Source organism: Leishmania donovani, chromosome 36 (genome assembly GCF_000227135.1).
Source record: "Leishmania donovani BPK282A1 complete genome, chromosome 36".
NCBI classification, from domain to species: domain Eukaryota; phylum Euglenozoa; class Kinetoplastea; order Trypanosomatida; family Trypanosomatidae; genus Leishmania; species Leishmania donovani.
In genome coordinates this window covers 750,835-765,610 of record NC_018263.1, presented here as the reverse complement: position 1 = coordinate 765,610, position 14,776 = coordinate 750,835, and the positions used below count along the sequence as shown (strand labels likewise).

Below are 14,776 nucleotides of genomic sequence, written 5' to 3'. Positions count from 1 at the left end.
GGTTTCTTTCTGTTCTTTTTCCGTCCCCGCTTTGTTGCTGCGTGGGACTGACAACTCTGGCGCTTGTGTGTGCGGTCTGCCATGAGGGACGTCTGATGGTCTGTGGTTGATGTACAGAAGCGCTCGTCGCTGTGCTGCTTTGTTTTCATTGGTCTTCTGAGGAGGAGGAGGAGGAGGGGAGTCGCGGCTCCTTTCTCGATTTCCCCTCAGAGGATGCCCAAAAGAGAGAGCCCACCTGCCGCTGAGTGGCGCGCAGCAGTTCTCCTTGGTCCGCGTCTTGGGGGAAAAGCCAGCAGAGAAGGATAGAAGCAAAGGACTTGCACCACTTGCCGTCTGAATGTTGCATGCCAGACGTTGGCTCATGTGCCTGCATCACACGCACTTCGTCTCCTGCTCTATGCGCATAGGCTTGTATGCGTGTATGCTGTATTTTTTGGGCTCACACGGTAGGCGGACATGATGCACCCCTCCCTCCCCCTTGTTCACCTCCCTTTTCCCCCGTTCGATTCTTTAGATTCGCCTCACTGCGAGCAGGGCAACCATCTAAGGTGGGGGGGGGGGAAGCCGCATGCTGAATCCCTCTGACCCACAAACGCTCTCGAGCGCTCACAGCAACGTTGAAGGCTGCTCCTGTTTTGCGCCTAGCTCCGGTGAGTCTGGGGCTGCACCCCCTCCTCCTTTCAATTCCCTTGCTCTAGTGCCTAATCGACTGATCCATGAAACGGCGTGACGTGTCCGCGCCGCCTCATCGGTCTTATGCTGCCTCGACTGGTTCGAGCACCACCACGATGTCATCTGCTTCACCACCGGCCATCAGCACCATGTGCGTAGATGTGCGTGAGCTGCTACGCCACACTGCTGCTGCCTCGAAAGATGCACCATCCGACGCTCAGGCTGCCGTCTCCGGTCGACAGCGATACACCGCTGTTGCTCCGTCCGCAGCACCCTCGCAGCCACCCCGGCAGCCGCAGGCGACCCCGCCGCCATGTCCCAAGGAGTCGACCTTCTGGTCACCGTCATACCCGCCGTGGGGCGGTTTCGCCGTCAACAGCGGACCACCCCCGCTCTCGCCGACTGACGCTACGATTCTGCACTCCATTCTAGGCCAGCCGACCGTGCAAAAAACCGTCCTGTCTGGCTTTGATCAAGTGATCGCTCGTACGAGTAGCCCGCTGACACGGGAGCCTCGGACACGGCGGCCCTCGGTGGCGAGCACGAGCCTACCGCCTATGGACAACTCGCCCACGTGGGGTACGCCAGCGTACGCCGGCGATAGCGTGCAGACCTTCGAAGTCGGCGCGGCGACTCCACTCTCGTCGTTATCTGAGAAGGACACGCCCCCGCCGACGCCGCTGCGGGACATGATGGAGACCTACCTGGATGGGGAGGGTTTGCACTCTGCCGGTGCTGCGGCGTCCATGGACTTCTCGCCGGCTGCACAACGGACGATGAAGAGCATTCTGGAACAGCTGAACAGCTATGCCAGCGGGCTTGCAGCGGCACACACGAGGGCAGCGACTGAAATGCCTACAAGCTCCTACCGTGGAGGCGTGGCCGTGTGGCCAATAACTTTCCGTCAAGCGGCGATGCAAGTCAGTGCGGCGGGGCCGTCGGCTGCTTCGCCGCTCCCTTTCAGTGGCGCCTCTGTACACAGGAGGAAGGGAGGCGCTGTCGCCACACGGTCGACGGTGGCCCAGTTGTGGAGGCAGTGCCCGGCGCTTGCCGCGTCAACCTTCAGTAGGGTGGACACCTCCCCGCAGAGATCTCAAGACACCGTGCAAGCTGTCGTAGCGCCACCGCAGGGCCTTGCGTACGACAGGCCGCACGCCGCTGCCGACCGCAGCACAGTTCCGCTTCGAAAGGCAGTTCAGTCGCTGCCTCGAACCGTACCGCCAGCTTTTCGCCGGCAGCTGCAGTTCGCCGAGGAGGCGCCGACGACGCGCCGACCAAAGCGCAGGTGACGACGCCTCACGTGCGCATGTATACTACTGTACTTGCCGGTCTGCCGCCGACAGACGCACAAGCCTCTTGCGTGCGTTGCACACTACTTTTCTTCCGTTGGAACCGCCACTCTGCCTACTGTCGTGCTTCTCTTCTTTTTGTGTCTTAGCGTCTCTCAACAACAACAACAGGGACGCCGTCTCGCTCTGGTTCTGAGGACGCATCACATCCGTGGCCCCGGACTTGCGCGCTGCATGTGGTGAAGAGATTCTGAGACGGTCGAAGGATAGCAAAAATAATAAGGCTTACTCATGACTTTCTCTGCTTCATTGTACAGAAATGTATAACGCTATCAAGTGGTCTGGCGTGCAGTTGTCTGATGGTGGAGACAAAGAAAACGGAAGCAGCAACAGTGTTTATGCATCACTGGCGTCGACGCCGGCTGCCTGTTGTGGCTGTCCGGTAGTTGTCAGGGAAGGCGCGCACACAAGGGCGCTCTGTGACTCGCGTTGCCACCGACGCAAAGCGGCGGAGGAGATGCGGTGGCCAGAGGCCGTCTTTCGTTGTCGGCGATGTTCTTCTTTCTCATGCCGCCTTTCCGCCACCAAGCTCCACCACGTCTCTCTTGTCATGACCACCGGCAGTAATCTTTTTCACCGCGTCGCCTGCTCGTCTTCACTTCCGCTTCTCCCGTCCTCCCTCTCCGCATCACACCGATATGCGCGCAGCACACGCGGGAAGCGAAGGAGACGGTTCTCGCGATCACACCACTGCCCAACCATTGAAGCAAAGAAAAAGAAGTGAATAGGCGCGTGCCTCAGTAGGCTGAGGAGTTGGGTGCCTGTCGTCTTCTCACCCTTTCTCTTCTCATCTGAGGTTGCACGGCTTCGACGGCAGCTTTGATCGCTGGCAGGCAGGCGCCCCTCCCCCCTTCACCAAAACAAAGTGCCTTCTGGAGGCTCCTTTCACGTGTACCCCTCGCCTCCCACCCACAACAGCAACAAAAGCGGAGCGGAGGACATCCTCAGTAGCCCTGCTGGCAGCGGGTCTAGAGAGAGCGAATCGAGAGAGCGACACGGCATCGTATACACACAACAACAAATAGATAGACCCAAAGCGAGGGGGAGCGAGGCTTCGGGTCTGAAGCTAAGCCCTCGCCTCCTCCTTCCACCTTGCCGCTTGCGCACTGGTGTAGGTGCCTGGCCACCCCACATTTTTTTGTTCGGTTCTCTCGTTTGTTCGTGAGCCCTCCGCGCACTGTTGCTTTGCTTTATTACCTTCTACGCGCACTGTGCACCGGAGACGGACCCTCACCATCCCCACACACGTACACATAACGGACAGCGCCAACACGCAGTGTACCGTGGCCATGGTTCTGAATTTGTTCTCCGGCGCGGCGCTCAACGGGCACGGCAGCACGAACCGTCGCGGGCGAGCGTCTTCCTCGCTCAGCAGCACGGGTACGGGGCGCCGGCCTCAGCAGCAGCGTCGTCAGGCAAGTCGCAGCGCGACAGACGGTGCATCCATGCAGACGGATGGTGCAGAGCAGTCTGGATCTGGGGTCCGCGCCGAAGCTGCCGAGGATCGCGTGCTCTTCAACAACTGCGTGGCGCAGGTGCAGCGCCACCTCAAGACGCACGCGGATTCGCCCAGCACGCTCCACACGCTCGCCTCTTACTACACCAAAACAGAGCCGTTCATCGAGGGCCGCCCCTTTTGCGTGACCCTGAGCTACGCCACCTTTCTGTTTCACATGCAAATGGCCCGCATCAGCGTCGCGGATGTGGAGCTGTACGTGCAGCTTGTCACCAGCGTCTTGTCGCAGATCACCGAGGATGATCAACTTCACCACCCATTTGTGCAGCAGGTGCTTCGCGATCACGTGTTCGGTCTGCCGTCGCCGACCTGCCGCGGCGCGGCCCACAGTGTGGTGCTTTTGTCGCCGCAGCAGTACCGTGCCTTTGCGACGATGACCACTGCGCTTATTTCCCTCGCTGTGGTGCCGCTCAGCATTGTGTACCAGTTCCACGATCGACTCGAGACGTACTGCGAGTGCGCCTCACCGCTTGTAGCCAACCGTGCCTTGGCGCTGCTCGTGCAGACAGTGGGCGAGGTGCGCATGGACGAGCAGGTCACCGCACTCCAGTACGTCCTGAAGACGAAGCCGGTTAAGATGAATGTGGACTTCCTCCTTGCTTGCTACGAGCGTCTGAAGCGCGCGGTGATCGACCCGGCGCACGGACCGTCATTCGGCCGCGCCCTCTCCATCCACTGTAGTGAGCTCTTCCTGCGCTTCCGGTCCCCGGTGCGGCGCGACTACGTGGAGCGCTTCCTGTACCCGAGTCTGTGCCACAGCGACATGGCCGGCTTCCTGGAGATACCTGCAACGCGCAAGCACCTGCTACGCGAGCTGCTGTCGCAGTGCACGCCTGGCATGGGAACTATGAATCCCTTCTACATGTGCCTCTGCGCCGTCCTGCAAAGCTGCTTCGACAACGAGACGGACGGCGCGCTCGAGACGGTGGCCCTCATCAACTGCCATATGCCACACGCCGCTTATTTCATGTCCACCCTGGCTGTTGACTCGCACATGTCTGTGCCGATGTTTGCAAAAGTGATGATATCGCTCGCGCGCGGCGCCGGGATGGCAATGACAGGCCGCGAGACGCCTGACGAGGTGGCCGCCTCGATCAACGAGAACCGAACGAGCGTGTATAATGTGCTCTTCCTGCTCCGCGAGGTAGTTCGCAGCTGCTCCACCACCGCCTCTCGCCGCGCCACCGACATGCTCAAGGCACTGCGGGTCGCTGTGGCTCCGAAGACGATTGAGGCGCTCGGAAAGTTGTCCAGCGAGGCCTTCGAGGCCGTCAGCGACATCACGCTCGATCCGCAGCTGCTGTGCGCAGAGCTGGCGATGGTGTTGCATCAGGATCACATCGCAGAGGCCATGGACTCGGCAGTAGAGTACTTTCGCGACGTCCGGTCGAGGTGTCCGTACTGCGCGGCGGCGCGCAGCTCTTCGCTGCTGTGCCCCGTCAACAGCACGGTGCACGTCGCCGGCCAGGCGTCGGTGAGCCGCGTGCTGTCGACGCTATCGGAGTGCGCTGGCGCGAAGGCTGTGGAGGAGAAGCTGATCGGCTATCTGCGCGATCCAGCCTTGCAGATGGAAAGCGCCGTGCACTACCTCATCTACCACATCATCGCGAATGGCGGGCAGCACCGTAATACGCTCTTCGTGGCTGTGGAGCCGTACGTGCGCAGCACATTACTGGCTTTGGTGAGCGCAGACCGCAGCGGGGTCCGCGGGCTCGTGGACAGCACGCTGAAGGCAAACGTGCTCATGCTGCACGTGAAGCTTGTCACGCTCCTTGCCTCCTCCATTGACCCGTCTTACCTAGAGAGCATCTTGAAAGTCTTCTCGGAGCTGAGGGTGCGCAACAACCACGACGCGCTCGCGCTCTGGTACATGGGCAATGTGCTGCTGCGCAGCTGCCGCGGCAATCTAGAGCTGCTACCCACCGACCCCCAGGAGAACAACTACTGCGTTGCCTTCCCTGGCTGCGCACCGGCAAGCGCGACGACCGCCGACAACGCGCAGCTCGTGCTGAAGCTGCTGCACCGCGCGCACAGCTTCAGCCCTGAGATGAACAAACTGGTTGGGTGCTGCGTGTGCAAGCTGATCCAGGACTTCAACATGCAGGCCCCAAATATTTGCAGCACCTTGCTGTCGCCTTTCGGCTTCTTCCCAGTCGGGCTTGAGTCACTGAACGCCTTCGCCCTTCCCGCAGGCGCCGGCAGCACCTTCTGGAGCTTCTTTTTGCAGCAGATGCGCAGCTCTGCGCCGGCGCGGACGGCGTTCATGGCGACGCTGGCCAAAAGTCTGTCGCGCCGCTTCCGCATTGCATCGCCAAGAGACGCGCTCGCCCCGCACGGGGTGGAGCCGACGGGGCACCTGTTCGTCATCATGGTCTACGAGGCGATGAAGCGTAACCCACCACTGGCGCGCGTGCTGCTCTACATGGTGTCGCACTGGATGAAGCAGGCAGGCCACCCGCCCGGCAAGCTCGCATGCCTCGTGTACGTGTGCGTGCAGCTCATCACAGTGGTCGTCGACCGTGCAGAGGGCCCGGCAGCGGCAGAGGTGGAGGCTGAGACGCCACAGGATCGGCAGCAGTTTGACGACGCCGTGAAGAAGGCGGCACGGGTGCTGAAGAGTCAGCAGGCGCGCCTCGACAAACTAGCCCCGACGGCGCGGCGCGATAACATCGAATTCTTCCACCTGCTGCGCCGTTTGCAGCGCCGCGTGCGCTGCACTGTGGCCGCCGCCTCAGGTGAGATTGTTGTTGGCGACGAAGCCGCGGAGGAGTGCGATGACCACGATGACGCCTTTGACGCCAGCTCGGCTGGCGGGCATGTGCGGCAGGACTCCATCACAGACGCGGTGTGTGCCATGCAGGAGCTGCAGAATGCCGCTGACAATAGTGTGTTCGACGACTACGCCGATGATGTCGACCACGAGGACGACGGCGCTTACGGGAACGATGATGGCGCCTGTGACGCCGCTTCTCCAGGCCTTGGGCGTTCCGCTCAGACGGAGGGCAGCGGCGACAGGGCGGAGGGCCCGCCTGCCCCAATGCGGATTCGCCACTTGCCGCAAGGCATTACCAGCATCCTGCGCTCGCCCGCGCGGAGCAGCCCCGACAAGAGCGACAGGGGTGCCGCCAGCGTGGAGACGGGCTCGACGACCTCTGTGAACACGTATCGTGAAGCGAACAGGCAAATCGACGTCGAGGACGTCCCGCATGATGCGGATGGCGCCGGTGCAGAGATGCGCAGTCGCCATGGCAAAGCTGCCCACAGCTGTGCGCTGGGAGCTGAGCCTCGTACCCGGTCGACGTCTCGCGGCGTGCAGACGGACACGTCTCTGACCAGCCCCGCGCTGTCCGGGCACGCGCCGCAGCGGAGCGTGGGCACGTCACCGATACAACCGGCGGGCACCTCGTCGCACATCTTGGTCACGCGACGCGACGGCATACAGCTGCCCTGTCGCGCACCTGCCGACGCCGGCTCTGCGCACACTCTCTCCTCCTCCCTCTATCAGCCACAGCGCTCCCACACACGGCCGCCAGAGGCCGATAGCGTGCTCAGCGAGGGTACTCGGACTCCAGCGCAGCGAGGATCGACGTGGCGTGAGCCGGACCTGGCCGACTACGTGGACGGTGACACCACCCCGATCGACGACTACACCGGCGTGCCGCGGCTGCAGGCGACCACCACGAGTGACGGTATTGTGTTGCCCTCTGGTATGGTGCTCGAGTACCTGCGCACACACCAAGGGATGGACTCGCTGCAGCACGAGCTGAGACAGTTTGACCAGCAGTGGATGATGCAGCAGGTTGCTGAGTACGTGTCGCAGAACGGCGGCATGGTCGGCGCTGCTGGTCCGTCGTCGGCTCTTAGGGGTGGTGTGTCGTCTGTGCAGTCCGTCACGGTGGAAGGCCGCACCAACAACTACAGCCGCCCGCACGCCGATCCAACTGAACTTGCGCCGACCCGCACGGTACGCACAGAGGTGCGCATGGCAGGGCCAGCCACGTCCTACTCGCGGCCACCTAGACAGGAGGAGCACGGGCCTGTCGTAGCAGCCGCGCCGGGCCTGCCTGAAGAAGAGGAGGTGGACGTAGTTGATGGCGAACACCCTATTCGCGCCGTCAGCGGCCCCCCAGACGACAGCGACTTTGCCGGAGGCGCAGGCGACGACGAAACGACTAAGCGCCGACGTGTGGAGGCCACCGAAGGCAACGCGACAACGCCGCTGCCACCGCCAGTCTCCCCCACAAGCGCTTTCCGCGGCCGCAACTTCTTCTTGAACCAGCATACGCAGCAGGAGGTGAGCTCGACGCTGCAGGACATCCACTACCTGCAGAGGAGGCAGCAGGCAAACATGTCGGCGCTGGCCAAGGCACAAAGCGCGGCTGAGACGGCGGAGTCGACGGGCGACGACGAGGCACCGCGCAAGACACCACACCAGGGTCAGTCCTCCACTGGCGTGGCGGGTGAGGGTGTGCCGCCGACAACGCCGTACGGACAGGTTATCCTTCCAACTTGGATCGTGGAGCAGCGCAACGACACCGCCATCCGTGAGTTGCGACAGGTGATGGGGGCTCACAACCCGAATGACAGTCGACTATCAACGAGCGCGGGCAAGCGCAGCCGCATTCACGGCAGCGGCACAGGCGACGGCAGCGGCAACAGCGCTGCGTGGTGGGCTGAGATGAGCTCGGCGCCGATGCCCAACTACGCTGCTGACCCCCAGTACTCCATGGAGCTCTTTTAGAGCATTGCGGTGCGCTGTGCCGATCTGTTTGCGAGAGGCCTCGTGCATGGCTGCGGCTCATCCTCCACGTCGGCTTACATGGCGCACGCGCTTCGTCTTTCTCTCACTCGTTGACATGCTCAACCCCCTCCCCCTGTGCATCTCCTTCTCGCCCAGGTGTACCGGTGCACAGGCGGAGGCACGTAGATGCTTTTGTTTGGCTTTATAGATGCACTTTTACACTTTTTCTTTCTTTGCAACACCGCAGGGTTCATTCATAGACGCGCACCTCTGCCAATCGTGAGCATAATGAGAGCGCTCGCGCAAGATATTGTGGAGACTTGGCGCGCTTCTCTGCAGGGGAGGAGGGGGGCTTACCGCTTTTTTGTTTCGTTTTCCTTTTCTTTGTTAGATGCTGTTCTCCCTGTATTTCTTTTTTTCTGCCTGTGATGCGCCCATGCGTGCATTCGCCTCTTGTTACTGATATAGACGCACATGCAATTTACAGAAGGAAAACGAATGGGCGGCCCGCTCGTGGAAAATGTATCCTTTCCGTCGCGCTGCTCGCACATGTGTTCGGAAAGAGGCTACCGCAGCACCACCGCTGCGTAGGCATGGTGAGTCGTCGTGAAGCCGACTTATAAAGCTCCATAGTGATCGATGGATGCTCACTGGGCAGGATCAGATCAGAGGTGAGACCTTTTAGGCACACGAGAGGGGGCTGTTGCGCATAGACCTCGCGCGGCGGTGACGGCTCACGCTTGCTTGTTCTCTGCCTGGCTGCTCTTCTTTCCTGTAGGGTGAATGGCCACGTACGGGGTGGCGATCGTGGTGCTGCGCATCTCTTCGCCCGACTACCTTCCCCTCCTTTCGCACGCATAATGGAGAGGGAGGATGGACACGAGAGAGGGGAGACGCGAGCTGTTAGGAGCGCTGTGTTGGTATAACGGGCCCAGGAACCACCCCACCGCTACCTCTCTTTTTCCATTCGCTTTTCTTCACCACCCCTCCATGCCACTCTTTTCTTCTCATTTCGGGTAGTCGCACTCACCCATACACGCGCACGCGGCCTACGGAAGCGAAATCGAATAAATACGCTGACACAAACGCGGCGGAGCCAGGGGGCTTGTTATAATATATATGTTTGATTGCTTCGCTGCAGCCGCGATTTGCATAGCCCCCTCCCATACCCCGGGAGTGGTGCCCCTCCATTTTCTTATGTGTTTTTTTTTTTCATAACTTGATTTTAAGTTGTCAGCGTTGCCTCGCGCTGTCGTACTTCTTTTGAGCTGAATTAGGGATACCCACACGCACAAACTTCTATTTTTTCATACATACGCTCTTACCCCTCCCCCCGCGTACCCCGCACACCCCCTCGCGCCACACAAGCCAACGGACAAAACGCCGCTTGGCTCGTTGCACCCCACTTCCCCATCGGCCCTCTCCCTTCTATTCCTTTATCGCTTATCCTCTCTTTTTTTCTGCTGAGGGTATCTCTTGCCTGTCTTTGTGAACGGTGAGCTTGAGCGAGAAGGATGGCGGCCTGTGCCGGATTGCGACTCGGTGTGGTGCGTGTGCTCTTGGTTGTGGCGATTGTGTGCGGCCTACGTGCCGCTGTCGTCACGGCTGAGGAGTCTTCGCTGTCGAGCCCTATTGTGTGCACGTGTCGCTGCTGCTACCAGGGTGGGTGCAGCCCGCTCACGAATGTGTCGTGGACCGTCAGCTCCTGCAACGAGTGCTCCACCAAGATGTGCAATGACTACATCTCTAGCCAGCAGGTGCGCGCAGATACGGCGCGCCTCTTCGAGGGAATTCAGGGTGAAAAGCCCTTGAACGACACCGTTGTGGTGCAGGAGTGCGAGGTGATTGCCGTGCTGGAGGCGGCCACGTGCACGACGAAGAGCTGCAAACGAACGTCAACCATCAAGGCGGAGTGCTACGATCGCAACGCACCTCTCATCAAGTACTCCATCATTTCGTTTGTGCTGCTCACCATTTTCGCTGTCATCTTAGGTATCATCAAGAACTACATCCCCGCCTTCCAGTCCCTGAATGAGAAGTACTTCAACTACTGACAAGCAATGATGGGGTAATCGTGGGGGTGTGCCCCTTGTGTGCGCGTGCGCTCGCCTGAGCACGTGCACTCGTGACACAGTCGCTAGCTTCCACGCTGAGTCATCATCTCCTTCGCCCGTGTCGGTGTCTGCGCGATGGACTTCGCTGCAATCGTGCACTCACGCACGCATGGACGCAGTTGACGCGGACATCTGCGCCCATTCTGCGATGCTGTCCTCCTCCCCCCGCTTCGCGCGTTACCGTCTTGTTGCCCACGGTTGCGTGGATCCCGTTTGCTCGTTGATCTTCCTTCCCTTCAGTGTGGCTATACAGCTCGTCGCGACGCTCGATGCTGTTTCTCCATTCACCGCAGCTCTTCTTCACGCGGATAGCCGCCATAAAGAGTGAGGGTGTGCGTCGCCGTCCACCAGAGGCGGCAGAAGTACCCGAACGAGACTAGAAATGTGCGAATGCAAAACAAACCTGAGCTCTGTGGGGCATGGGCAAAGGAGTTCGCCGAAGTGATGGGGATAATAAACTCCCACCACCACCTCATCCTTTGCCGTTTCGTCGTCTCTGCGGTGCATGCGTCTGCTGCGGAAGGATGCTCGCGATACACGGAGCTCGCCATGGCGCCCCTTCCCTCCCCCCGTAGATCTCTGATGCCCTGTCAAGCGACATGTACACCACCACCACCGTCCTCCTCTCTCCTCCGTCTATGCCCACTTCATGCGGTATAGCCCGCCGCATTCGGCTCTTCTTTGTTGTTTAAGCCTCACAGACGACGCCTGATACACTGTGTGCGAGCGCGCCTTCTCTTGGTTCTTTGCGTGTGTCTTCTTCCCCATTTCCGTCCTCATCGAGTGGCTCGCTGCGTGTTGTGCGTGTGTGTGTGTGTGCCCGCGCATCGTGTTTTGGCCTCGTCTCTGAGGGAGCACCTTTTTTCCTACTTTTTTTTTGTGGGCACTCCTCTTCGCAAGCTGCGCAGCAGCTCCGTCGACAGCACGCGTGACCATTGGAGAGCGCATCGGCCTCAGTTCGTTACTCGCAGAGCGGGGCATCTGTGTAGCGACACAGAAACGATCGAAGGGCCTTCTCCTCCCTTCCCCAACACAAACACATATCCAAAGCATAGACCATCTGCAGAGAGAAACCTTATTCACGCCCTGCCACCCACACTTGAGCTCGTCGCCATGCAGCGCTATTTGATGAACACGAGCTATCTGCAGGGGCAGCTCAAATCCCTGTATTCCCTGCACAACAAAACGGTGGCTGACTACGGCGAACTAGTGCAGAACTTGAACGAGGAGTGTACTATTTTGTGCGACGTCATTCCGAGCTATCGCATCTCCAACACCCTGGCAAGCGAAGATGGCGGCGGCCAGCGCAAGCAGAAGGAGGTGTACAATATTCAGAAGCTCGAGCACGAGATCCTCACGCAATACACGCACTTCCTGCAACTGCTTCGCAAGCTCTCGCGCAAGTCGCACCCGGAGCAGCAGGCGCTCGGTAGCCGTCTGTGCGCGCGACTCGTGAAGAGCTCCGCGCCGGAGTTCAATCACGCCGACGCACTCCTTTCCCTCGCGATCGACTTCGCCAATAGCAAGTCGGTGCGCGTTGCCCAACCGTGCCAGACGGCTCTCTCCGAGGTTCTCGATGGCCAGAAGGTGTCGGACACGACGGAGCACGTTGTGGGGGCGCTGCTGCGCATTGTGCGTAAGCGCAGCTATGCAATGAACCCAAAGCTGCTGAACCTGCTGCTGCACGTGCGCGTAGCCATGGTGGACGTTCATCGCGAGGACTTGGCGGAGGAGAAGGCGAAGAACAAGCGGCTCAAGAAGGAGGACAAGGAGTTGGCACGTCAGTTGCAGAAGTCTAAGGCTCGCCGCGACCGTGCCGAGATTGCAGCGAAGCAGACCCGCATCTTGCACCGCATCTTTGTCATCTACCTGCGCGTCATCGAGGCATCGAAGGCGTGCTCGCCGGTGCATCAAACGAAGATCTTGGCACCAACGCTGGAGGGGCTCGTGAAGTTTGCGCCGCTGGTGAACTTGGAGCTCTACCAGCAACTGATGGAGGCACTGAAGGACTTAGTGAAGGGCGGAGGTGCATCACGAACACGCCTCCGCGTGGGCGGCATCGAGGGTGGCAGCGACGGCGACAATGTCGATGACAAGCACGAGAAGACGGCGACCTCAGTGACCACGCGGCTGCACGCGCTGGTGGCAGTGGCGACGCTGGCGCAGCGGGACGCCACAGCGACCGCCTCGGAGTGGCGTGTCGATCTGAGCTACTTTCACGAGGTTCTCTTTCGTTGTCTTGGCGAGGCGCTCGAGTTGCCGTCGGCTGAGTCATCGTCCTCGGCGAAGATGACGCGCGAGGAGGAGCAAGAGGCCTCCAACGGCGACATGGACGAAGTGGCGTCGCAGGGGTCGACGTCGTCTGCCGGGTCGCTGTCGTCCCAGGCCTTTTCCATTGCCCAGTCCATGACGCAGGGGACGTTCGTGCACCAGAACGCGAGTCGTGAGTGGACCTTCCACGTCGGTCTCGTGCTGCGTGCCGTTGATCTGCTGGTGCTCACGCAGAAGCATCTGCCAGTGGCGCGCGTGACAGCCATCCTGCGCCGTCTCATACAGGCGGCTCCGTCGTGCCCGCCGCACATCGCCATGTCCATCCTCGCGCTGTGCCACCGCATCGTGCTACGTTACCCACTTGCAGGAGGTGTGATTGTGGGCGGCAGCGACAACGTCGTCGCGGGTCGTGGTGCCTACAACCCGGAAGCACTGCAGACTGCCTCGGCCAACGCGGATAGCTCTTTTACGTGGGAGCTGAGTCTCCTTTTGCACAGCTACCACCCAACACTGCGCCAGGTGGCAGAGACGATGTGCAAGCATTACCACAAGGTATCCAAACACCAGCATGGGCAGGCCCCCATCGTCACGAAGCAGCTGGACTCGCTCGGCCCATACGAGGTGATGGAGGAGTACGATCCATCGCTTGGCGACCTCAAGCCTGCCGCCCCGCTACCGACCGCCTTGAAGGCGGAGGTCCGGAAGCGACAGCGCGAGGAGGCGCAGGCGTACGGGGTCGCGTGAGGATGAAGCGTGGAGCTAAGCGTGGCTCTATGGGCTGTCATGTGTTCTTGTGTGCGCCTGTGCTGCTGCGGACGTGGGGTGTTGGGGGCATTGGCTGGCAAGCCAGCGCGGGGTCCTTTTCTTCTCGTTTTTTCAATTGTAACTACGCTTAAATGACTCGCTTTAACGCTTACTCGCCGTGCACCCACGACGGCACGCTCACCAAGACACGACTATGGCAGCGAAAGAAAGACATGAAACACCCTGATCGCGGGTGCATGTTTGTGTGTGGAGCAGGAGCCGGCTTGAATCGCGCGGGGCTTTCTTGGTTGATGCGGCTGACTTTGTGCGCGCCTTGTGGCGCTCGCTCGAGAGAGCGAGCGCGTTATGTTTCGCGCCATTCTTGCTTCTCGTCGCGTTGCTGCTGACGAACCGACTGTGGTGCCTCTGCGGCAACTGTAAGAAGAACCGAACAAAAGAAAAAAAAAACAGCATAAGTATAGGAATGACCGAAGCTCTGTGAGATAGCAGTGCGTTTCTGAGGCAAGGATGCACACACGTGTGGTGGCGGAGCGGTAGACAAGGGCGTGAGGAATCAGAGCGGCAGTCCCGAGCTCTACGGCAGCCGTGCTCGCGTGCGCCGTGCACATTTGTGCGCCCACAGCGTGGAAGGCGGAAAAGAAGGCGAGGGCAACAAAGCTTGCTTGCTTTTACTTTCTGTCCCCTCATGCGAGCCGTCAGGGCAGGCCGCAAGCCCCCCTTTTTCCCCGAACTCCTCGACGCAGTCTCTGGGACGTGCGAGCGGACGACGAACATCGGGCCCGGGCAGGTGACGGTGGGCCTTCTCGGCTTGAGTCTTCTGTGCCGAAGTGTCTCGTACTTCACGTGATGGAGATAGGGGACCGAGGGGGGAGGAGGTGGCGGGCGAGAAAGGTTAGCCATTCGATGTGGCGGTGACACCACAAAGAAGGAAGAACCGCTGCTGCACCTCCTCCTGTCTACCGTTGCTCTTTTTGTATCCCTCAACAGCTGTGCCGGGCTCTGCTCTTCTTCCGCAGAGGAATCTCTGCGTGCTGCTGATGCTGCCGCCTTCCTCTCCTGCCCCTTCTCTTGTCCTTCACCCATTCCGTTGAATGTGCTCCTCTCCTCCGATAACTGTCACCTTTCAGTTTCCCTCTCTTCTCTGTGCATTTGCCACGTATCACGCCTTGGCGACATCGTGTATTTTTTGTTTCGTGTGTGGCTCTCGCGCTCTATCCAACCTTGCGGAAGCGTTGCTACGGCCAGCGACGTTGCGAACGCCGAGAAGGGGGGGGGCACGCAGGCGGAAAAAGAGGGAGCAACAACATCGATATAAAGAAGGCGGTATCAGGCGGCACGGCACACACAA

General features: G+C 60.3%; 4 protein-coding genes across 4 annotated transcripts; all 4 read left to right on the top strand.

The window, feature by feature from the left end:
* Positions 1 to 716: 716 nt before the first annotated feature.
* LDBPK_361990 (hypothetical protein, conserved) lies at positions 717 to 1,961 on the top strand (the record flags this gene model as incomplete). Its single annotated transcript, XM_003865266.1, has 1 exon — positions 717 to 1,961. The coding sequence occupies one exon, from the start codon at positions 717 to 719 to the stop codon at positions 1,959 to 1,961; it is 1,245 nt and encodes a 414-aa protein (XP_003865314.1).
* Positions 1,962 to 3,310: 1,349 nt separating this feature from the next.
* LDBPK_361980 (hypothetical protein, conserved) lies at positions 3,311 to 8,278 on the top strand (the record flags this gene model as incomplete). The annotated part of the gene is made up of 1 exon (XM_003865265.1): positions 3,311 to 8,278. The coding sequence occupies one exon, from the start codon at positions 3,311 to 3,313 to the stop codon at positions 8,276 to 8,278; it is 4,968 nt and encodes a 1,655-aa protein (XP_003865313.1).
* A 1,514-nt stretch (positions 8,279 to 9,792) lies between these two features.
* LDBPK_361970 (endochitinase, putative) lies at positions 9,793 to 10,332 on the top strand (the record flags this gene model as incomplete). Its single annotated transcript, XM_003865264.1, has 1 exon — positions 9,793 to 10,332. The coding sequence occupies one exon, from the start codon at positions 9,793 to 9,795 to the stop codon at positions 10,330 to 10,332; it is 540 nt and encodes a 179-aa protein (XP_003865312.1).
* Positions 10,333 to 11,505: 1,173 nt separating this feature from the next.
* On the top strand, positions 11,506 to 13,407 carry LDBPK_361960 (hypothetical protein, conserved; the record flags this gene model as incomplete). The annotated part of the gene is made up of 1 exon (XM_003865263.1): positions 11,506 to 13,407. The coding sequence occupies one exon, from the start codon at positions 11,506 to 11,508 to the stop codon at positions 13,405 to 13,407; it is 1,902 nt and encodes a 633-aa protein (XP_003865311.1).
* Positions 13,408 to 14,776: the final 1,369 nt, after the last annotated feature.